Source organism: Genypterus blacodes, unplaced genomic scaffold, assembly GCF_046128005.1.
Source record: "Genypterus blacodes isolate CSIRO-AG114 ecotype Tasmania unplaced genomic scaffold, CSIRO-AGI_Gbla_v1 ptg000045l_1, whole genome shotgun sequence".
Taxonomy (NCBI): Eukaryota; Metazoa; Chordata; class Actinopteri; order Ophidiiformes; family Ophidiidae; genus Genypterus; species Genypterus blacodes.
This window is the reverse complement of record NW_027466858.1, coordinates 1,059,167-1,082,427: the sequence shown is the minus strand read 5'-3', so window position 1 is coordinate 1,082,427 and position 23,261 is coordinate 1,059,167. Positions and strand designations below refer to the sequence as shown.

The following is a 23,261-nucleotide window of genomic DNA, read 5'->3' as shown; positions in this document are numbered from 1 at the left end:
CAAAACGTGGCGTCACATCTCCGGCCTGATTAGAGCGAACAAGATGTCAATCAAAAGCTTGAAAGCTCTACAATTGGATAAAACCAATATTTATGAAGTATAAAACCTACAATTATAAAACAGAACAAGTTCAATAACAATTGACACAGAGGTTTTTTTCTTCTTTTTGGGAAAACGTGGTATTTATAAAAAAGCTTTACATGAAACACAGAAGATTCTCATCATTTACATCAGGCACAATAGTTGTGAAACTGAACTATGAGTCAGAAAGAGCATCAACAAAGTTCCCAGAAAGTAAATGTGCACATGTAAAGTCGTGTCCTTGTCCTCTTCATCATCTCAGTCATTTTTCTCATGTAAATCATTCTAGTTTGTGTTTGAGCTGTCAACACTGATCTTGTTCTCAGAGCATAAATAAATATTGCATATCTCAAACAGCAACAAATGATCTTAGGTCACAAGCATCATAACTTCATCTGCTATCATCGCTGAAAGAAAATGTCGTCATTAATATGGTACAGCATGATTAAAATACTAAGATTGAATTTGTATATAGTATGTCACTTCTGTTTACAGTTCATATTCATATTGGATTATAAAGACTCTGGATACTGGAGAGAAACATCTGTACACTCCTGGACATATACTCTTATCAGAAGGCGCTGGTTTAGAAGCATTAATGACTTAAAACGTGTATAGAGTGATGTCCCAAAGTCTGACACACACTGTTTATAGAGTAACATGAAGACGATACAGATATTTGAAAGATTTACCTCTTAATTATGCTATTTTCTGGAGTTTGCTGGAGTAAAACCCAAATATCCCAATGATGTTCCAACTGTTCCAATATTCAAATTCCTGTTTCTTACATTAGCCCTTGAGAACAGAGTTTTTGTTTGTTGCGTGGACAAAGTAGTTTGACCCACAATGGGATTAATAAATATGCTGAAGTTATAAACAGACTGTGAATAAGCGGAGGGTAGGACCGTAATAAAGCTCAAACTCTCCTTCATGAGCACCTGTCAAAGCCATTAAAATTCAAAGCCTTAAAACAGTTCTCATCCCAGGTTGAGGTTGAACTTTTAGTGCTTCAATAAACTGCTAATGTTACAGATGCTGAGCAGTTTGTTGCTGGTTCTTCCAAGCTTTAAATGACTGAGTGAATCAAATAGTTTGCCTTTACAATCTGTTTATCTACACAGAATACAATACAACTTCCTTTCCCTGTATTGCATCACTGTGGATGCAGGTTGCAGAGTTGTCATGGTTGTATTGTGAGAAGAATGGAAGTCTGTGAGAAACATTTTCTTTAATGTATTGGAAGTTAAAAATCCATGAATAAGTACACATCATTCTGGTAAAACAGCCCATGTTTGAGTAAACCTACTTCATGTGACCTTTTTTTAAAAACAGTCCGATGATGTGAAGAATATCTGGATAAATACAAGAAAATAAAAAAATAAACATTGACATTTGGAGTGTTTAGGTTTCAGTAATCACTTCCTTCAAATTGAGGAAGATGGTAAAAATAAAAAGAATCTCTAAGTCTGGTGATTTCTGAAGGTACTGTACTTTCAATCAACCAGATTTGAGCGACTCTGGCTCCCAATACTGCGTATGCCCTCACCTGGTAGCTCTCCACCTCTGATTGCGTGAAACCATCTGATTTGACTGATCAGGTCTGAATGGAGCCGAGGTAGAAGAGAGCCAGAGTATGAAGAGCACATGAGGAGCAGCGCTGGAACCTCTGGGCCGTGATTTGATCCTGGCTCAGAGGTCGAGATGAGCTCTCTGCCTCGGCTCGCACGACACAGCCAACTCACAACTAGAGTCTTAATAATTACCTCCATAAACCATTCTTTCCTATTCTAATAGGAGCAAAAGTCTTCGTTCTTAGAATTAAAACACATTTGGGACAAAGATGTGACCTCTTTCCTGCCTCAGATTCAAAAGTAGATGATGTCATCGCCCCCTGCTCCTTAAAGATCCTTCTAAAGACCTTGTAATCTCTTTTTCAGCTGCTATGTCTACAAGCTTTCATTAAATAATCCAGAACAGCTACGCTTCTATAACAAACACAAATACTCATAACATACAGGCTTCGTTTGCCTCCATCACATTTCTAAAACATGTTGGAGACGATGGAGGTGTATACTTTCAAACCCGTCACACAAATACAGAAACGAGACTTTTTGGATATGTGGAATTCCCAAAAGGTGAAAACGTAGATGGCACAAAGCAAAAAGGTGATTTATGGCTTTCATGTGACAACAAAGGTGAAAAAAAGGAAAGGAAAATTAAGCGTGCCCTTCCCACCAACGCCCATATTTGGTCTTCAAAACAAAGTCTCATTATCGTGTAGAAAAACAGCAACACACAACAATAAACTAAACTAAACTGTACTGAACTGCATTTTGGTCCAAAGCTGTGTTAAATTAGCCGTAGACATAAACACGGATAGAGACTCAAGGGATGATGACAATTTAGCTGTGACATTAGTTGGTCCTGGTTGAGACTCCATGATGTGTGTTACTGCATATCAGCTCAGTTCAGTTCAAGAGTCTCATGTCCTTAAATCTGCAGTTACCTCCGAGCCCACGCTGCAGTTAGGGGGAAAGAAAGAGAGCAGTGATGAGGAAACGTGATGAGGAAACTACTGCATGGGAAAACTAAACACGAGGTCCACATCATGTTTTGATAGATGTGTAGATTGTGAGTTCCTGCCGCACAGCAGCCACATTCACAACATTCTATAGTCCCAATAACTGGGGATTACATGTAAAAAAAAAGGATCTGAGATGGAGGGAGAAGAATAAAAAAAGGAGAAGAACTGGAGCCTCTCTTCTTCGTCTACACGGTCCTTGTTGGGCCCAGTTTAAACTGTTATAAACCAGTAAAAATCCCAGTTCCAGTTCAGGGGTCCCAGCTGGTGTGGAGACCCGAGCTGCTAAGCCATCTGCATCTGTCCAGAGTACATGGTGAGCAGGAGCATGATGGCAAAGCCCGTCAGCAGGCCGGCGTTCTGGATAGCAAAGGTGAGGAGGAAGCTACTGCCGCCTGCGTCCTCTTCCTCACGACTCACTTCGTTCATCTCTGGGAACTGAGGGAGGGCAATAGATAGAAGTTAGATTTATCCAGGGACAGTCGGCTGAGTAGACAATGCATTATCACATGAAGAGTTACACACATTCACACAGAGCAGATTCAGTGTAGGAAGCAGGACAGAAAAGGAAAAGTCCAACCTAAAAAACTACAACTGTGATTAGAAGGTCCAGAATATTTAGATTGATTTCAGACACTGACCATGTCTGCCAGAGCAATGTAGAGGAACATTCCCCCTGCCAGAGCAAAGATCCAATTGGGAGAGAAGCTGTTGCCAGCAAGGATGCCAAAGGCCATGCCCAAGTAGCAGCAACAGGCTGACAGGAAGTTGAAGAATAGAGCCTGCTGGATACTCATGCCAGCATTCAGTAGGATCACAAAATCACCTGGGAAGAGAGGAAGATACAAAGAGAAGGAAATACATGTTAGATATGTGGGATCTGAATGTTCCACTATTGTGTTTGTTCTTTAAACACAGATTCTTCCTTGTCTGCATGCGTACTGTATCTCCACCACATTGCCTCTCCTCCTGACTCACCCAGCTCATGGGGGAACTCCTCACACAGGATGGCTACAGAGGTGCTGATTCCCTGGAAGACCGATGCAGTGAAAGAAGCCCCGATGGCCAGGCCGTCGATGAAGTTGTGTAAGCCGTCGCTCAGCGTAATCATCCAGGCCAGCGTGCCGATATCAGAGTAGCTCGTTCCCTTCAGCCAATAGCAGGCACCGTTACTGCGACGTGTCCGCCCACCGCCCTCTGGGCTCTCAGAGTCCTAGGATAAACAGAGCAAGAACAAAAGAATACATGATTGGTATTAAATCCAATTGAACACATTCAGTGTGTTTGCATGCACTCCTTCCTGTGACAAACATGTGATTAAGCCACATACACACACAGAACTAAGAGGATTTCACAGTTCCCTAAACAAACATTATAAACGGTATAAAACTAGCTCTGAAATGAATCAGTGATGCCCAGGACTTCTGTTCTATCAGATGTGATTCTCTCTCCCTTACCTGTGGCGTCTGCACCGGGTTGAGCATGAGCTCACCGTCTCCTGTATCCACTTTGCCCAGGGCCAGACTGCTGGCCTCTCCATTCTGCTGCAGCTTCTCCGTCACTCCCTCCTCCATGTCCCCGCAAGCTGGTGGGTAACGGTCAGCAGCAGAGTAATGACTGTGACTGTGGGCCTGAGAGAGACGCAGAAGACACAGACTCAGAGATAATACTGCTGTTGTGGGCCTGTAAAGTTAAAAAAAGGTTCTTTCTAATGTGGCTCATCTGAAGTGTTCCCTATCTCCCTTTGGATTACGTGTACAACAAAGAAAGATAGAATTGTTTTTCATTGACTCACCCCAGGTTTCTGTTTGAGAAGCACTTTCAGGACTTTCTCAGTGAAGAAGAAGAGATAGAAGCCTCCAAACACCACCGCCGATTTGGATACGTAGAAATCCACCATGGGGTCAAAGCCAAAGGCCTGCGGTTACAGGAAGGAAGAGAATGATGGTATACAATGATCTCACTGCTGACTGTCCCCTAAGATACAAGTGTCCAAGTGTTCACCTGTTCCTGTGCTAGCTTTATTTATTTGTTCATTAGCATTAGGTCATGGGTTTGAGCCGGTTCAGACACAGCTTTGTGGAGGAGTGGGGTGTGGCCCAAGAAGAACCCAGTAAACTCTGGTGCCCAGGAACAAAACCTCACCCAGGAGTAGAGAGCACATGAGACCGGGTCTGCAGCAAAGGATCAATGAATCCAGAATGCTATTGCATGCATAGATTAGGATGGGTTCTCTATTCTATCCTCTTCTATTCTGTGTATTCATGATGTATTTATTGTAGTCATGACAGCAGAGCTTATTAATTAGAGTGTCTATGACCGTAAACTACTCTTTGTCTTGATTTATACGACTTTGTTGTTGTATATTTTGCTGCACACCTGGTATCATGTGATCACATAAATATTGCTCTGATAAATAACAATCTGGGAGGAAGAGACTCAGTGTGCTGGACGAGCTGGACGTTTCCTATCTCTATGGTTACGAACACCAGGGGTCACTAATACACTTCTCACCTCCTGCACTCAATGGTGCACTGATTTAGTCAATTTGCACCTCTTTAGTAGATATGATCAATCTCTCTGTAGCAGCAGACTCTGTACCACATTCCTGTAAAGCAGCTGTAGTTAAACCAGCTCCATGAACTTTAACCACAACTACACGCCTGTATCTTATCTCCCCTTTCTCTTTAAGATCCTTGAGAAAGCAGCTGCCAATCAGTTTGTGTGGCCGTCTACTTAACAGCTTTGTTCGAGTGTCGTTAAGTCACAAACAAGCTCTTAGTTGCATGAGACAAAGGACTTCTCTCTTACTTGTCCTTTTAGATCTTAGTGCTGCATTTGATGACCCTGCTCATCACATCCTGTTACAGAGACTGGAACATGGAACTGGCATTAGAGGAACTGTATTCAAAGCTGGTTTAGGTCAGATTTATCAGCTCCATTTCAGTTGTATATCAAACAGCTCACAGCTCCAAAGATCTCAACAGTAAAACACAACAGTAATACTACACAATTAAATATTATAATAATCTACACCTACATGTTTGTCCTACTAAGACAAGACGTCCAAACATGAGATTATACTGGAGTATCTTCCACTGCATATTTTACAACCCCTCCCTGCTTTACACACACACACACCTGAATTAGCCAATAGTGTGTGAGTAGAGCAGGGAGAGCAAAGACAGAGGCAGTGTTGGATCAGAATGGAGAAGCACAGGTGAGTGAATCCACTCTACCTCAGGGATGAGTTGAAACAGGGCGTTGGAATAGAGCGTGCCAATGGCCAGGGCTATGAAGTACAGCAGCAGTCTCTTGTAAAAGGTTTTCCTCATGAAGGGCACCACACTCGCCCCCACGAGGGAACACAGCGAGATCAACGTCACACACAGGAACCCATAACCCCACACTGACCACCGTCCGGATGAAGAGAGGAGCCAGAGAGAAAAGAGGTAAACAAAGCAAAGAGGTGATTAGTTGAGTGAAGGTTTGTTTATATGCATACAGTCACCGGGAGAGAGAAGGAACGACGGTGCAGTTCAAACCTGGAAGAATGCAAAGGTTAAGTGATAGAACCCCAAATGACACAACCGGCTCACGGCCAGGAAGAGCGGCAGACACCAAATCTCACATGCAAATGATGAGAAGACTTTTCAAGGTCGTATGCAATCACGTTCATTTTCTCGAGTGAAATTAAGGGTTTTCAGAAAACGTGTACAGACAAAGATATGCAGACATGGAGTGGAACCATAGCTGCACACATAAACCCTTAGATCAGTGATGTTATGCAGATAGAGGTGTCAGTAACCACGGTCACCTTCATTGGTGCTTATTCAAACCCAGAGAAAAGCAGAAATGGAAAACAGGCAGTGAGGAGAGAGAAACAACCAGAGGGCACGAAATGGAGTGGAGCCATTGGAACTGCATTTTGTAAAAAAGCAATGTTGTACTACCGTGAACTCTTTCAACTCTACTTCTACTTTCTAAAAGCAAAAAACTAAAAAGGATGTGGTTGATGGATTGATGAATTGCAAACCTCAGGCAGGAGCTGGAAGACAGCAGAGCAGTAGAGTGTGGCAACGGACAGAGCAATCAAAAAGCTGCGTGCACAGTTCATGTAGCGTGTCTTCATGACGGGCACCAGGAAGGCTCCGGTGAGGGAGAAGGCACTCACTACTGTCACACTCAGGAAAGAGAAGCCCCACACTGGAGGGGTTGGGGGAAAATGGAAGGTGAAACATACTGGCATGTGTTCACCCGTACACAGGGCATGCATACATATCTGTTTTTAAAGAACAAAAACAAGGTATCACAATGTTTTAGACACTTCATACTGAGCCGTGAAGTCACAGCAGATTCAGTGTGGGGTTCATATCTGCAGTCACTAGCTTTGTTTCCATCCAACTATTTGTTTGTTTGATGAACTTGAATGCTGCTAAACTCTGACGGACATACATTCACCAAACAGAAAGGTAAAGGAAATGGAGCGACTTCATTCATCGTTCCTGCTGTCAAACAAGCATCAAGGGACTGAATCTCATATACGAGAAAAACATTGTAATATAAGAAAGCAGCACCAGGATGTCTGCAGCAGAATGTCTACATGTAGCAGGTACAGAGGACTAATGTAAGGAATAGATTGAAGAGGATGAAGCAGCGTTACATAAGAGAAACTCAGGTTTGTAGAGTTTGTTCTGTGATGTTTTCTTCTCTTGTATGTGGATGGAAAGGTGGTCTAATGTGGATAGAAACATAGCTAGTGTTTAACATATAATAATAAAAAGGGTCAAACAAAGTGGACATTAAAAAGAAGAGGTATCAAGTTAAGGTTTGGATTGCAAAAGAGGTTAAAATAATAAAGCAGCAAGAGGATGTTGAGATCAGACATAGAGATGTTGACATCTGCCTCCCTGCTGTCGGTTAAAGCTCCATGGCCTAAACAAAGAAAAACAGCTCGCATTCTTAAAGCCGCAGGTGCAACTGTGTGGCAACCTGAGGGCAGGAGTGCATGGTAAGGAAATAATATTTGTCAGTGGAGAGAGGCGGTTGGAGTTCGGGGCCAGAGCTCCATTTCTCCTCTGCCTGCAAAGCGCGGGATGAAACTATGTTAAGAGGACTTTGAGCAGTTTAGTGTTTGAGTCAGCACACAGTTTTATCACCTTTAAAGTTAGAAGTGAACATTTTACATGCAAACGTGTAAAAAGCTGCATTGTCTGCTTGAAGTATAGTTGGTTTAGATTTATGGTGTTGACAGATTAACAGCAACCACCTGTAGAAAGTTAGGTCACAATATGGATTTCTCTCTACTGTCTAGTCATGACTTCCTGTATGGCTGTGAAGATCAGCCAGGACACTGAAAGGAGAGCGTGATCGCTATCGTGTTACACAAACAAAAAAAGAGAGGAGAGCATCAGTCTGCACATGAGGAATGTACCATAGCACTGGGTTAGAGAAGGAGATCAGCACTTTCGGATCTAAAATGACCCTCATGGTTAGAGACAAGATGCCAATGATTCCCCAACACACCACATGTAAAAAGCATTTACAGTATAACTGAACAATAAAACAGAAGCATGACCTTTCCTTTATACGGCTCTCTGTAATGCACAATCACTGACTGATCAATCAGGACATTCTAGGGTCAATTATTTTGACTTTGACATTGACTAGAATTGCAATTGAGTATTTCTAACATACATTAAAATTTGTATTGTTAAGTGTTTTGATCGATCATGGTTGACTAAATAATGTCAAAGTTTACTGAAGTGAAGTGTGTGTGTGTGTAAATAGATAATTCAGACTGACAGGAGAAGGGGGAGGGACTGACTGAGGGATAACTGTGACCCCACTGGCAGAGAGAGCTCTAAATACTTTTGAAGTTACATGTGTTATTAAATAAAGGCTTACCATGCCCTGCTCATAATAATAAAAAGTGAAGTTAAGTCTATATGAGAGGAAAGACACTATTAAATAAAAACTGATTTTAAAGTTTCCAAAATTAAATACATCGCATAGATATTGTCACTAAATGGAAAGCGAGTTTTTTCTCTCAATAATCCTACTTCTGATGCAGTACTCACCTTCAGCACCAGAGGGCCTGGGAGGGGGCTCACTAAGCTCCTCCTCTTTCTGTGCGCCACAGGTGCCAGCATCTAGCTGCTGCAGCATGGTGGGGCAGAGCTCCTTGAATCCCCGCTCATCCAATCGCGAATGCTCACTGATGTTGTAACTTGCCAAGGTGTCTGCAGTAAAGCACTGGGAATAGAAACAGGTCAGTCAGTTTGTGCCTGTGTCCATTTTCTTTAGCTCTACACAGTCACAGGATGTAGCCTAACATTGTTTGTGCCCCGTTCAAACTGTTCCAAGGCCAACGGTGCCGACTGATTTCACTTCTGAAGCTCCCAGACAAAATAAATTGGAGCCAATCGGGCAAATTTACAAATGTACAAACACTCAGTATACAAACGGGACATTTGTTAGTCTATAGATTGATGGAAGAGACTGTGAAAACAAGAATATCGCCAAACATGTCTGGTTTTCCTCTTCTGATCTCGTGCACCTGCATACGCTGTAGGAGCAATATTTCACATTTGCAACAGGCCCAAGATTTGTCCTAATTTATTTGTGTTAAGAATCATTTCTTTTTAATAAACCACAGATAGCTACAGACTTCTGCCCTGTCCGTGTAACTGTTCACACCTAGTTTTTTAGTTTGTATGATGACAAAAACAAAACTTATCCAACTTACTAACCAAATCAACATAAGCCTGATTGCAAAGTTTGATCAAGAATGGTTTAATGTGTTGAATAAAGGGGAGTGTCTGGAAATCCAATCCAACAAGATTACCACCATGAGGACTTTACTACAGGAGTCACCCGGACTTACAGGTCACAGAAAATTGTGTTGGGCTTTAAGTGAACAATACTGCTACCAAATTTGCAAACAGCGTTGTCTTATTGTTTAAAGATATTCAGCATTATTTCGTTGCTGTGCATGTCTAAAGCATTGACGCAAGTGTGTTGTATTTGCTTTCCTACGCCCATGTTTGCACCATGCTTACTACGTTGGCACCCAAACAGCGGATGAAAGTGTAATGTCACATGAGCAAAGGTAAAAAAGAAAGAACACACACTGGTGAATGTTTGTTACCTAATCGTAAAGTTTGCCAAGTTCATGACATTGTCAGATTACATCTGCTCAAAACAGTTTAGCGAGTATGTGAGCCAACGGCACTAAGCTTGGGAAATATGTTCAGTATGTCAGCTGAATGAATGACTGAACCTATGAGGGCCTTGCTTTCTTTAACAGCAATGGAGGCTCTGGGTACGACACAAGTGCTGCACACGACATACAGTTATGACTGGACAAGAAGCATGTGTTAATGTTTATGTTGAAGTTGCTGATTGCCAACACACAATAAGAGAATATTTTTGTTTTCACCTTGGATCTGTTGGATTTCCGTGTTGTGGCTGAAGGTCTGTCAGTGATGGCGGTCCCATTGCTGCTGCCACTGTCAGCCTGACCCAGGCTGAGTCGGGCCAGCAGAGAGCGTAACTGGGGCACAGTGATAGTGTCGTTATCCCCATAGCGGGCCAGCAGATCCTGGAGCACCTGAGCAGGGGATTGTGTCTGGCTCTGTCCGTGGCCCGTCACACAGAAGAGTACCGCCACGGCCAAGATGACTTTGACCTGGGACTGGAGGAGTGCGTTGGTCATTGTGCTCTGGCCATGATGGAACCAGAAGAGCATGGCTCCTTCACTGGCTACAGAATCTACACCTGTGAGGGAAGAGGGGTGGGAACAAGAGAAAATAGGTTTCATTTGTAGAAAGCAGCTCAGTCTTAGTTTAGACACCAAATCAAACTGCTGCATCACAAAAGGTCAACTGTGGCTAATCGAAAGATCATGGTCAACATTCCAATTCCATTCTCTGTGTCTGCTAACACTGAGATATTCGCTTCAGATGATTCTACATATTGAGATTTCCTTGCCTCTCATGTTGAATGGTATATTAAGTACTCAAGATTTCCTGCAGCCTTAATATAGCTGAACATGTGTTGGATAGTAGGAAAGTATCAAGGAGGCATGTCTAATCAAACACATTAAGTAAAGAGGCTGAATGCGTTTCGGCTCGGAGTAAGCCGACTCATGTCTACATGTTACCTGGAAGCAGTGATGAAGGGGAATAGCAGGTGAAGAAGACAAAACGCCTGCAGAGCAGTTGTCCTCAACAGCGCAGTAGACTGAAAGTGAGACAGACAGATGAAGCAAAGGTTACAACTAATTGGTGAGGAATAAAGGTACAGAAGAAAGCAAACAAGGATGAGTCCATGTCTGCTTACAGAGCTGCAGCATTTCATTCACTTATTGACTTTCTTCATTCACATTTAGCAGATGTTGGAAGGGAGTGTTTTTTTTTTTTTATGTAGGTAGCCATTAGGTTTCTAATCTAACAGCTCCATATCACACCTGTATCATTCATTTTCTAAAATAGGAACATTCACTGAATTGTGTCCAGCCGCATCAATGGAGGCCTTTTAGCTTGCAGGCAGCAGAATCAGACAAGGAGAAACTGCAGAAACTGAGCTCATCTCACCGTCTGATTATGTGTCTGTAACTGTGTTATCAGGTCACAACTGTGATTCATGCTCAGACTCCCCTCACTAACTGGAGAGTCTATAAAGACAAAGTAAAAAGGAGCGAGGGGTTTGGTAACTTCATGGGCATCTCTGAGGTATATTAAAGTGAAAGTACTGGGTAGCTCAGGTGGAATAGAACAGAACACACATAAGGCAAGGCATTTATGAAAGAAGGTTAACACACAGCGATTGACAATCGACACAAAGGGAAGTAAAGTAAATTGATGCTCCATCCTCCTCGTGTATCAATTATTTATTAGGCCAGGAAGAGAAGCAAGGTGCTGAGTAACACAAAGACATTCAAGCCCTACAAGTACATAGAAAGCCACAAACACACACAGTACTTAGTGGAAAAAGAGGTTGAAATATATATATATTTTTAAGTAATTGCATCAAACAAGCTCTGCTCTTTATCACAGCAAACAAGCAGTAGGAAGGCAATCAAAGTGGCATCTATAATTCCATCAGGGTTTAGGGAAAATGTAATCCTCAGTTTCTTCAGGTAGAGTGACTTGGTAAAGCTTCAATATAGTTTTAAGATACAACCAGTCTCCACAAAAAGCACTTCCTTAGCTACTGTGCCCTTAACAGCTGAGTTACAGTAAACCCTGAAGGAGCAGCAGTCTTTGTCTTTTGCTACCTACATTGCCCGACTGAGCGCTGAGACCTAAAAAACAAACTGGGGTCTCAGCTCAGGTCCGTTTTGAGTGTAATGGAAAAATAGGCGGACCATCGACTCAGATTGGCTCCGTATGATCGACCCCCCCGAGTAGACTATAGTCTCAGATCAAGTGCAGAAATGTTGCTCCACCTTGCCTTTTCATGTCAGAATGTCAGGTCAAACTACAATGTCAGACTTCATGTTATACTCTGATAAAACACACAGAGTCACCGTGTCCAAAGCTGAGCTGTGTGTGTCTGCGTGTATGTGTGGATGCTCTAAGAGCAAAGTGTATTTGTGGCTGTGGAGATAAGAGGTGATAGGAACAGACTGTCTTCATACGACCAGGCAGCAGACTCTCTACAGCAAACAGGCAGAATTCACCAAAACACTAAAAAACGTCTTGTGTACTAGATAAAGGCTTTACTGGAACGCCAGAGAGGAAAGAGCAGGAGAAGAATGAACTGTTTTTGTGGGATATACAACCTGACATACAGAACGGAAACAAAAAGAACACCACCAAGTATTTCACCCTTTCACTCACTCAACCAAATGCATTGCCCCTGGACTCATTTCAGCACTGTCACCTGCAGCTGCAACCACAGGCAAACACGCCACAAACAGACATTCACACACACCCTTCACCCATATACACACAGCTCACTGAGAAATTTCCCTTGTCATCACCATTAGAAAAATCAACTCAACTCAAAATCAACTCAACTAGAGGCAACAGAGAAAAGGCCATAGTATTGTGATATTTTAAGCACCTATTGTCAGAAAAGACCTCTCAAAAGACCTCCTAAGTCTGGATCCCAATGTCTTTTGTGTGTCTTTTCTTGCGTAGGCGCTGTCTGGATCAGGTCAGTCAAACACAGGAAAGATGCTCCTTTGTCAGAGACAGCAAATGACTAAAAAGCACCTTACCTTTTTGAAGAACAGAGAGAAATCAACTGTACACAGCTCTTTCAATATCTTTCTTCACTGAAAGCAGTTTGCTCCTTCTAGCAGACTGTGGTTCGTCTCCTCACAAACACTTACTGAACTGAACAATTCCTGATCACAGCTTATACCCAGAGGCAGGTTAAATACTTATCTAGTTTCTTCCAAGGTCCGTAATTATTGCTTCACTCGGTCCTTATGCTGATATCATCAACCGAGACTATCATTAGTTAAGAAAATAATGGGTGTGGACGCAATGTTGGTTCACCAACCACAATGTCTTCTCTTCTCACGCGCAACAAAAGGCAATGCAACGTAGTATTACAGGGTTGACTTGGTCCAGCTCAACCCCCTACTTTCCCAACAGTCAGCTTAGTAGCAGAGTACAATTGATGAATGAGGAGTGATATTGAAAAGGGTTCATTTGTTCTTTTAAAGTTAGATGAGTTGCTCCAAACTGTCATGAAAAGCAGTCAGAGGAAATTTGGAACTTAACTGTGAACACTGAAGAGGAGATTCTTAGAAATGGTTCATGGTCTCGGATCACACGTCATGCAGGCTGAGTTGTAACTGAAATATTGCTTTTCCACTGACAAGACCGGTTTTTCATACTTATAACTCATAATGCAACATATGATGACGTGTGCCTCCAGTCACAGTCAACTGCCCCAGGGTGTGCTGAACACACAGGACTTAACGATACAATATAAATATTAAGTCCTTCGCTCTTAGCCAATAGGGAAGCCCCACCAAAACAATGGCAAAGGGAAATACAAAGATGAGTGCAGGCAAAACTGACACAAGCAGGTGATAAGATTGGTGACAAATAGGATTGCTAATCATTTCGGAGACAAAAGAATAAATCACTGCACAAATGTTTTCTTAAGTAGTTCATCAAGATCCAACTGATTTCTATCAACATCGGTCTCTATAAGCACTAGAAAATAAATACAAATACTGGTCAAATCACAACTAATCCCAATAGGGGTTGTACTAGAAATTCATGAATATTAACACAACTTTCAAACATTCTTTGTGAAGGAAGTGGAACAGGAAAATGACAAATTGGATGGCTCATTATTTAGTTTGCTGGTAAATCGTCCTGGATTTTTCATCAAAATGGTCAAAATAAAGGTAAAATTACTTGAATTGAATGTGGGGGTAAAGAAGGATGTTGCGTGTAAACAATAACATTGCAGACATCAGAGACAATGACCGCCTTCATATTCACCATATGGAGGAAAGCAATGGCTTCAATCTTTGTTTACTACCACAGCGCTGCGTATTTGTCTGTCTCTTCCCAGATTTAACCTCACCTGAGGGGTAGTTTCGGACAAAGCGAAGGTTGTGACTTAGCGAGCTTACTTGGGGCTTCATTTTGAATTTAAAAGGTCCAGAAATGGCAGCCGACTTGATGGAGGTATTAGAGGTCAATTGCCTGAGACCCTGTGCGAGGTAGGGGAAGTCCCAATTTCTTAAGCAGTGTGTAAGCAGCAAATTTAGTTTTGATATTATAATTCTGATTTGAATTTCATATATATGTTCCATATGTGAATACAATTGTTAAAAGATGTACTGCACGTATTAGTTAGTGATGAAGATGATGAAGACAAGCCAATAACACAACATAGCCCCCCAAATAAACACAACTTAAAACTAGCTACAGTAGCTAGAAGCGCAAGTCGTGGAGCTCGGCCTTATGTTTAATTTATTAGATAAAAGAAAGCAAATTAGGCAGCGTTTAAGGGAAACAGCGCGGGATGAAGGAGACATACTTAGCCGGTTCCTATGTGTCGTAGTGAAGCGTAGCCTGTCTGCTTATTAGCTGTACGGGTTGACGTTAGCTTACCCAGTGATGCTGTTGGGCGCACATACGAGCTTGACGTGATCTCCTTTTTTATCGACAACGTCTGTAACTTTTGAGAGAGATGTGACATCAAAATAGACAGAATACGGAGAACAGAGCTGCCCCAAGTGCTTTCAGAGTCGGGAAGGATTTGGCCCCATTCAAGGCACACGGCAGGCAGACAGCGCGTGCGGAATGTCTTAGGGTCATTTTCAGTGGTGACGTCGACACTTCGTTATCTGGTATACAAAATGATTGTGTCGCCCTCATGTGGACGGTAAACAATATTGCAACATGTCAACGCTATATATTAAAGATTTGCACTTTATTCTAGAATATAAATTGATATCATGAAAATAGTAGTTTAAAAAGAGAGTTTGATTAATTAAGATACGCAAGAGGTGAGGAAACAGTCAATACAAAAGTTTTTAATTTTTTGTTTTGTTTTGTCAATTGTTAAATAGCTTGCTCCTATAATGAAACAATCGCTTTAAACTATGTCTGGGTATGGCTGGTTGGTTTGTCAGCTCTGGACCCATTTTTCCATTTAATTTAGATGGTGATACAGCTTTGAATGTAGCTTCCGTTTTTTTTCCATCACTTTTTCTGACATTGCGCGATGTGACATTTTTTTAAAACTCTTTTTCAAAAACTAGCGATATAGATAGAAGATATATGAACAAAACAGAAGTTGTCATTTATAAGGTCACTCAAAAGTGCCGCATTAGGGATATAAACATACAACTGCCAGGCAATGTGTAGCCAAGATGTTGTAGTATGTTATAAACAATTTTGACGCAGTTATCTTCAGTCATTACAGATCGAGAATCAGAAGTAGATGTAGAATGTCCGTAATAATGGATTGATGCCGCACGCCAAATATGCTGTCAACTGTGATTTAATTCTCTACCCGGTTAATACAACACATTAAAATCATGAAAATGTGATTTCTTTTCTCCTTGGGATCAATCAATTTGACTCAACACACACGGAAGTATAAACAGTATCAATAGTAAAAATATGTGATAACAAAAAGGTTTTGATTCGAATGAAATCCGTCGGGCGGAAGTTGTTGTTATTGCGGAAGTGTCCGGATGTAGGAAGAGCTCACTGAGCACTCTGCCTTATTGCCCCTAATAATTTGGGCTTTGTTTTGATCTAGCCACATGTAGGCTGCGGAAACGTCACTCCTCAACACTATCAGGTAAGAATGTTCATAAAACGTGTATGTGTGTGTTAGACTCCGCTTTAGACGTCGACTTGTGAAGCTACTAGGCTCTGCTAAGTTCGCTAACAGTTGGGCGCAGCTAATGGTCCGTTGATTCGAAGAAGCAAAATGTCGAGAGCTCCTGGCGTTAATAATGTCTGAGTAACATCCGCGATCTAACGGTTTGTGAAGAGGTGGAGATGAATGTAATGTGTATACTGAGTTTGCGCCGAGAGGGGACGACAAGTGCACGATATCAACTCTGCCTGTGTGTGTGTGTTTGTGTGAGACATAAAGGGACTGTTTGGTTTCCGGTTTTGGTTCGAATCACTTATTTTTTTTTAGATATAGATAAGAATTATTATTATTAGTATGTTATCATTCATTATTAAAAAAAATTAACTTAACTCATAAGTGTATGCGCACTGTCATGTCAAATGCTTGCTTCAATAAAAATAAAAAAGATATTGATAAGAATTCTATCGGGTAAGGCCAACAGCAAGGAGATCATACTTGGAAAGACCAGGTTGTACATTACAATCATTATTTGACAACTGTGCAGCAATCATCAAATACAGGATTCAAATGGAATAATCTTCTAAATGTGAGCACACAGTTTATCACATGATCTTGCTGCTCTATTCAAGGAGCTTAACAATGTTTCCATGTGTTCCTCTTGTGACTCGTTTCATTTTTGGCACCCTCATAATAAATGTTTTTCTGAACCTCTTGTCATTCTACCATCCATCCCTAAATTCTCTGTAATTTCAAGTCAATCTTTTGCACATGGCCCTTATATGGGCAGCCCTGCCTTTGTTTACTTTAGCTTATTACAACATTCTGATTAAGATCAGGTGGGATTCTTCAACAAGTCCACCAGGGCCTGATGAAATTAGGTGGCTTCATTGAATCACAGGTGGCTCCTCTTATTTTGATTTATTTTCCCTCAGGTACCCCAAAATGAAAGAAATGTTAGGTGGCATCTATGTGTCTTTTAATGGCTCATACTCAATATGCTCAACACATTACCATTAATAGTACTGTACTGTATTACTGTATATCTCGTATGCAAAGAACTTGTGAAGTTGTCAGTTGTGCAGCGTCGCTGTGAAATCAAACCTTGCCTCTGTCTCCTCAGCGTACCACATCGGGCTGTCATCATGGCAGACCACAACGATGTCAGCCTGCTCCCAGCCGAACGTGTCCGGGCATTAATCAAGAAGGGAAGCACTGTTGATGTGAACGACGACGTGCCACCGCGACGCTACTTCCGCTCTGGCATGGAAATGATCCGTATGGCTAACATCTACACAGACGAGGGCAACGTGGAGCACGCATTTGTCCTCTATAATAAGTACATCACGTAAGTACAGCAAGGAATCAGGAGTTTGTGATTTCTACAAAGGCTTCACCTTTTGACTAGTTTATAAATTCGCAATGGTGGTGTTGCCGGTCAGGAGGAGGCAGAGTGGCAGTGGAACCCCAGCAGGTGTGTTTATTGGAGAAGGATAACGGTGAACAGTGTTTGTGCTCTTGTATTGTGCTTGGCAGTGACGGTCCTGCAGGGGTTTGGAGATTGCAGCGATTCTGCTCTGTCAGGCTTTGCTGTCTGTCTGAAATCAAAAGGAGATTGCTCTGAATATAAGCCTCACTCACCTAGGCTCGAGGCTCCGTTTATGTTGAGCCGAGGGAAGTTCTGATGGTAATAATTGGCCACCCGCCCTGTCTTGTTGGCATTTCCCCGCCATGTGCTCCTTGTTTACAAATAGAAACAAAGCGGGCGAAGCTGATCCAGCCAATCATTCTCTGTCTGTGGTGCTGTGGTGCTGTGGTGCCCCAACAGATTCCAAACAGGACTTACTACAGGAGGAGGAAGACAAAGTTATTTTAAATTGTGTTGACCTGACCTGACCCAGCAGCTGTACAGTTCGCATCACAGTTCATCTGCATAGCCATGGGAAGCCCCAGCATTATGGTCCACAGTGAAGTCCTGATGAACCAGGAACCACCTGGGGAACTATACTACTAAGCACAGTTAAGGGGTTAGTCAGCGTTGTTGAAGCTCAAGTCTGATTCTTCAATGTTACAAAGCAGACTCACATCTGGTTCCATTCTGTCAACACGGTAACTTACGCTGTCCAGCAATCCTGGTCAGGAGCTGAGTTGGGCTGAATAATAAAGCACCGCGTTTGGGAAAATAGCGCCACCGTCCTTGCAGGACTCCTTTGGCGTTTCTTTAGGGGGGTTCCCTGTATAAAGCGGGGTGAGGATACTTGGGCTGTGGCAAAAATCAACTTCACTTCCCCGAGGATATTCCTCACCAACGCTACAGATTCTCAGCGGAAGGCAGACATTTATGTACGCTTTGATTTGCCTTGCTGTGTGTTTCACACTGCGGGGATTACAACTAAAAGAGTAATGATGAGTGATGCTTCATCTCTAAGGTATTGATCACAAGTGATACTCAATCAATGAGATACAATGTATGCCGTCACAGTCCGTCACAATGATTATGGTACAGTTGTTATACCTAAGTGCAGCTGTATGGGAATATTGATGGGTTAATAATTGATGGGTTAATAATGAGATCTCTTTCTTTTTGCTCAGGTTGTTTATAGAGAAACTTCCTAAGCACCGGGAATACAAAACAGGATTCATTCCTGAGAAGAAGGACACTCTGAAGGTGCTTATATAGTATTTCATTGTGCGTCTTAGACAACCGATCAATTGCTAAAGCTGTGTTTTGTTTTTCTGCTGCAGAGACTGAAAGATGTTGCATTCCCTCAAGCGGAGGTCCTGAAGAAAGCTCTTCTGAGGAGATATGATCAAGAACATGCACACTACCTTGAGAAAAAGGTAAAGTGGAGTTCACGTGTTGATGTTTTCCTGTCATTATAGTCTCAACACTGTAAGCATGAAGGCACAACAACACTGATGATTAAAACTAGAGCCTGTAAGTCTGTTTGTCTTTGCTTGTCTCCTAACTGTTTGCCACGAGTGACACTGCGTCCCAGTGTGCCCTGATTGCATAGCGGACATTCTGTGGAGACTGGAATGACATCATTGATAATGTCACTTAGGTACAGGTAATGATCCCATAGGGGCAGGTTGTCACAGGATGACAGCATCCAGTGTACCAACAGTTCTCAAACGCACCATGGGCCATGGCAAAGACAAAAGGGGGGAGTGTGAGGGGGGCACATTGTTATTGAAGTCCAGAACTGCTAGGTGGAAACAACCATATGCCACACAGTATAAGCAATCTTTTAGAAATAAATATGATGGCCAGCCTTTGCTAACCCGAAAAATACACTGAACCGAAAAAAGTGTTTGATAAATAAAAAAGGTTCATGGCATTCTCTTTGTAATAATTGAACCTCCTCTGTGTTTATGCTTAGAAAGAGGAAGATGAAGCCCTGGCACGGGAGCAATCCAAGCAGCGAGCGTTGGACGCAGAGCGGGAACGCGTGGCTCATATGCAGCGGCGTCAGCAGGAGCAGGAGCAGTTTAGTGCCTTTGAGGAGATGATTCGACGCAAAGAGCTGGAGAAGGAGCGCCAACGAGTGCTCCTGGAGTTTGCCACACCGGCCACGCCTCCTCCTGACATGCTCCTTCCAGGCATCCAGGGCCCCCCTCCTCCCCACACAGTCTCCCCGACCCCCCCTCAGAGCCCAGGGGACCTGTCGAGCGGCACCAATTCCCAGTCCGGTGGCCTTCCCACTACAGGGACCAATCGACCTACTTTTGACCGATCACTCAAGCCCGGCTCTGTGGGTAATGGTGAGTCGGAGGATTGCAAACACAATCCTGTCTCCTGCTTTGAAGTGTTTCCTCTTCTGAAGTGATTTGTTTATACCATGTTTCAGAAGAATCCAGACTCTAACTTTCCCTTTCAGCTTTTGTTTATTCTGCTCCATGCTCTTTGCAGATACGATGGTTGATGCCCTCCGCAATCTGGCTGTCCCGGCTGAGCTGTGCCGGGGTTTTTTGAGGTTGGCAGAAGCGAACACGAGCCGAGCAGTCGAAACTTGTGGCATCCTGTGTGGCAAACTGGTAATGGCAAATCTTTAAATAGAATATTTTTATTGAAACACCAAAATCAGTGCAAAATTACAGAAATTACATAAAATTGCATGATTAAAAAGGATCTAACTGTTATTTTTTGGTGTGATTGCTTTAGACCAGAAACGAGTTTACAGTGACTCATGTCATAGTACCAAAGCAGTCCGGTGGGCCCGACTACTGTGACACAGAAAACGAGGAGGAACTCTTCCTCATACAGGACCAGTATGATCTCATCACCCTGGGCTGGATCCATGTGAGTTAAGATCTGCAGACATTAGCCAGCATCAGACTTTACTTTCTACATCTCATTAAGTGATCCAACTCCTTTTGGATTACAAAGCAAAGATTCTAGAGCCGTTTATCATTTTTGAAGACTGTTACATGCATAAAAGAGTTTCTTACCTTCAAGCAATTTCCCTCAACTTTGCCTGTTGCCTCCTTTCTGTTTGCAGAAGGTGCTTGTGTTTGAATTTTTAAACCAAATGACTTGTGTGTGTTTTTGCATCTACACTTGCTGAACATGTAAACTGAAGTCTGGCTCTCATGTGTACTTCTCCCAGACTCACCCCACACAAACAGCCTTCCTGTCCAGCGTCGACCTCCACACCCACTGCTCCTACCAGATGATGCTTCCGGAGGCCATTGCTATCGTCTGCTCACCCAAGTTTAACGAGTGAGTCAGTCGGTAGAAAAGCTCTTCTCATTTTGTCGGTGGCCTGGTTTCAGCTTGGTGCCCTTAGATTTGTCAGTATATTGCCACAACGCAGTCTTCAAGTCAGTTCTGAGCTGAAGTGTGACAGCGTTTGTTCTTCATTATTGCAGAATCGGCTACTTCAAGTTGACAGATCGAGGGACAGACGAGATCTCAACATGTAAACAGAAAGGCTTTCACCCTCACAGCAGAGACCCTCCCCTCTTTACAGTGAGTACACCTGCTTTGGGACGACGCACTTCACTGTATTTCAACAACTTTACCCAATCTAGCCAATTTATTCTGCTTGAATAAAATGAAATGATAATGATACAAGCTGACGTAACTCTTGTTTCTCCCTTACAGCACGCAGGACACGTCACTATCACCGACGGCACAGTCTCCATGTTGGATTTGCGCTGATGGTCGTTTTCACCAGCTCACGCACTGACTGTCTGAGAAACAAAAACTTTATTTTGAGGACGGTACTATGATTTACCATCTACACGGACTGTTCTTTCAAGGAGAACAACATTGTGAACTGATTTGCTGTGTCAAACACACACACACACACACACACACACACACACACACACACACACACACACACACACACACATTATTGCACTTTCCAAATAACCTCTTTTCTCTACATAACATATTCATCCTTTTTGTTGTCATTAATGTCCTTGTATGTTTGTCAGTGACATGTAGCTATCAGGTGACCCAAGTTTAGTTTTGTCATTTTTCAGCAAACGCGGTAATGCCTGACAGATAAGTGCCAAGGATAAGAGGATTCATTTGATGACCCCAACATGGATCGTCATCATCAAAGTCTTAAGTTTGACATAAATCAAGTTTTTCTTTTGTCTTGTGAATTGGTTCTATTGGTATTGAGATGCTGAGAGTAGTGAGAGAATGAAATGAAAGCCGACTGTAACTCAGGTTTGCTGGCAGCACTGCTGTCATATATTACATATTTTATATACAAAAACCTATCACTCCACATTATCATTCTTTATCTGAACGTGATTCAGTTTGAAGTTTCATTCCTGTTTCTGATGGATCCAGTTTTGACCTGTTTATTTTGAAGGAAACCTAAACCCTAAGACATGCAGGACACTTGTGCTCCAGGTAATCTGAATGTACTGTACCTTTTACTACACACACCTAACAATCTGACTTCATTCATACATCTGTTTATGTTTGCTCCCTTCTCTGGGTAGATGGTCAAATTTAAAATAATGCATAATTATCTTAACTAAATGCCAAGAAATAAATAAACTTGGTCTAAATTAATATATGCTGCTGTTTTTTGTCAGTTTCTCCCATAATTTAAACCATTTTTTATGACATTACTTGGCCAGTGAGGTAGGAGACAAGGAAGGAAGACTAAATCAAGCAGAAGGATATATGATATATGAAATAATGAAGTGCATGCCCATATACACACACTTGCAATATGATGGAGGAACTGGCAAGGTTTTGTGATGTAAAATGAATTTGAAAATGTGATTCCCAGGCCTCGGAAATGTTTTGAGTTTTGAATAAGTCATGAAAGTTGAGTCATCATCACTGCCAGGCCAAAGTAGTTTGAATTAGGCAATGTGATATGCTGAAATATAAACATTGCTGTGAAAAGGTGTTTGCTCCCTTACATATTTCTTCTGTTTTTGCTTTTTTTTGTCACACTCAAATGTTTCAGATTATCAAACACATTTTAATATCAGACAAAGATAACCTGAGAAAATACAGAAGACAGCTTTTAAATGAGGATTTCATTTATTAAGGGACAGAAGCTATCCAAACCAACCTGACCCTATGTGAAAAAGGAATTGCCCCCTCAACCTAATAACTGGTTATGCCCCCCAACAATTGCAATGAAGCGTTTGAAGTAACTGGCAATGAGTCTTTCACATCCCTGTGGAGGAATTTTGTGATTCTTATCCTCGTACTGCTGCATAACCCAAGTGGGCTTGAGCTTAAGGTCACAAACTGACGGCGGGTCATTCTCCTTCAGGATTTCCTGGTAGAGAGCAGAATTCATGGTTCCATCAATTACGGCAAGTCGTCCAGGTCCTGAAGCAGCAAAGCAGCACCAGACCATCGCACTACCACCACCATGTTTGACTGTCAGTATGATCTTCTTTGTGTTTTTGCTGTCCTTTTTCACACAAGGTCAGATTGGTTTGGATGGCTTTTTTCCCCTGAATAAATGAAATCATCTTTTAAAAAGTGATTTTTGTATATACTCAGGTTATCTATGTGATATTAAAAATTGATAATCTGAAACATTTGTGACAAAAAAGCAAAAACAGAAGAAATCTGTAAGGGGGCAAATACTTTCTCACAGCTCTGTATATTGACTCAAACACACACAGGACCTGCTGGTATGTTGATCTTGCAAATGTCTTATTTTTGAGTTTCTCTATGAGTGCAGAAACCCTGTTCTGAAATTTGAATCCAAAATTGCAAAATCCAGCATATTACAGGCACGGATCATTTCCTTCCCATTGCACGGTATAATTATAGAACTTTATGTACTTT

The 23,261-nt window shown here is 42.1% G+C and overlaps 2 protein-coding genes across 5 annotated transcripts; one reads left to right on the top strand and one right to left on the bottom strand.

Moving 5' to 3' along the window:
- Positions 1 to 1,292: 1,292 nt before the first annotated feature.
- Positions 1,293 to 14,969, bottom strand: slc39a14 (solute carrier family 39 member 14). 4 transcript variants are annotated; one of them, XM_076149449.1, is made up of 10 exons: positions 14,755 to 14,969; positions 10,827 to 10,906; positions 10,104 to 10,441; positions 8,743 to 8,917; positions 6,699 to 6,868; positions 4,458 to 4,580; positions 4,120 to 4,293; positions 3,641 to 3,875; positions 3,304 to 3,488; positions 1,293 to 3,100 (listed from the first exon to the last, which is right to left on the bottom strand). In XM_076149449.1, the coding sequence occupies exons 3-10, from the start codon at positions 10,410 to 10,412 to the stop codon at positions 2,948 to 2,950; spliced, it is 1,524 nt and encodes a 507-aa protein (XP_076005564.1). In that variant the 5' UTR covers positions 10,413 to 10,441; positions 10,827 to 10,906; positions 14,755 to 14,969; the 3' UTR covers positions 1,293 to 2,947. The 4 variants fall into 4 exon arrangements, with proteins under 4 accessions (XP_076005564.1, XP_076005563.1, XP_076005565.1 ...); XM_076149448.1 differs by lacking the exon at positions 6,699 to 6,868 and adding an exon at positions 5,902 to 6,071; XM_076149450.1 differs by lacking the exons at positions 6,699 to 6,868; positions 14,755 to 14,969 and adding exons at positions 5,902 to 6,071; positions 12,891 to 13,177.
- Positions 14,970 to 15,825: 856 nt separating this feature from the next.
- LOC143000258 (STAM-binding protein-like A) lies at positions 15,826 to 22,013 on the top strand. The gene is made up of 10 exons (XM_076149509.1): positions 15,826 to 15,955; positions 17,097 to 17,321; positions 18,566 to 18,641; positions 18,719 to 18,814; positions 19,357 to 19,738; positions 19,887 to 20,011; positions 20,139 to 20,276; positions 20,584 to 20,696; positions 20,846 to 20,945; positions 21,081 to 22,013. The coding sequence occupies exons 2-10, from the start codon at positions 17,119 to 17,121 to the stop codon at positions 21,135 to 21,137; spliced, it is 1,290 nt and encodes a 429-aa protein (XP_076005624.1). The 5' UTR covers positions 15,826 to 15,955; positions 17,097 to 17,118; the 3' UTR covers positions 21,138 to 22,013.
- Positions 22,014 to 23,261: the final 1,248 nt, after the last annotated feature.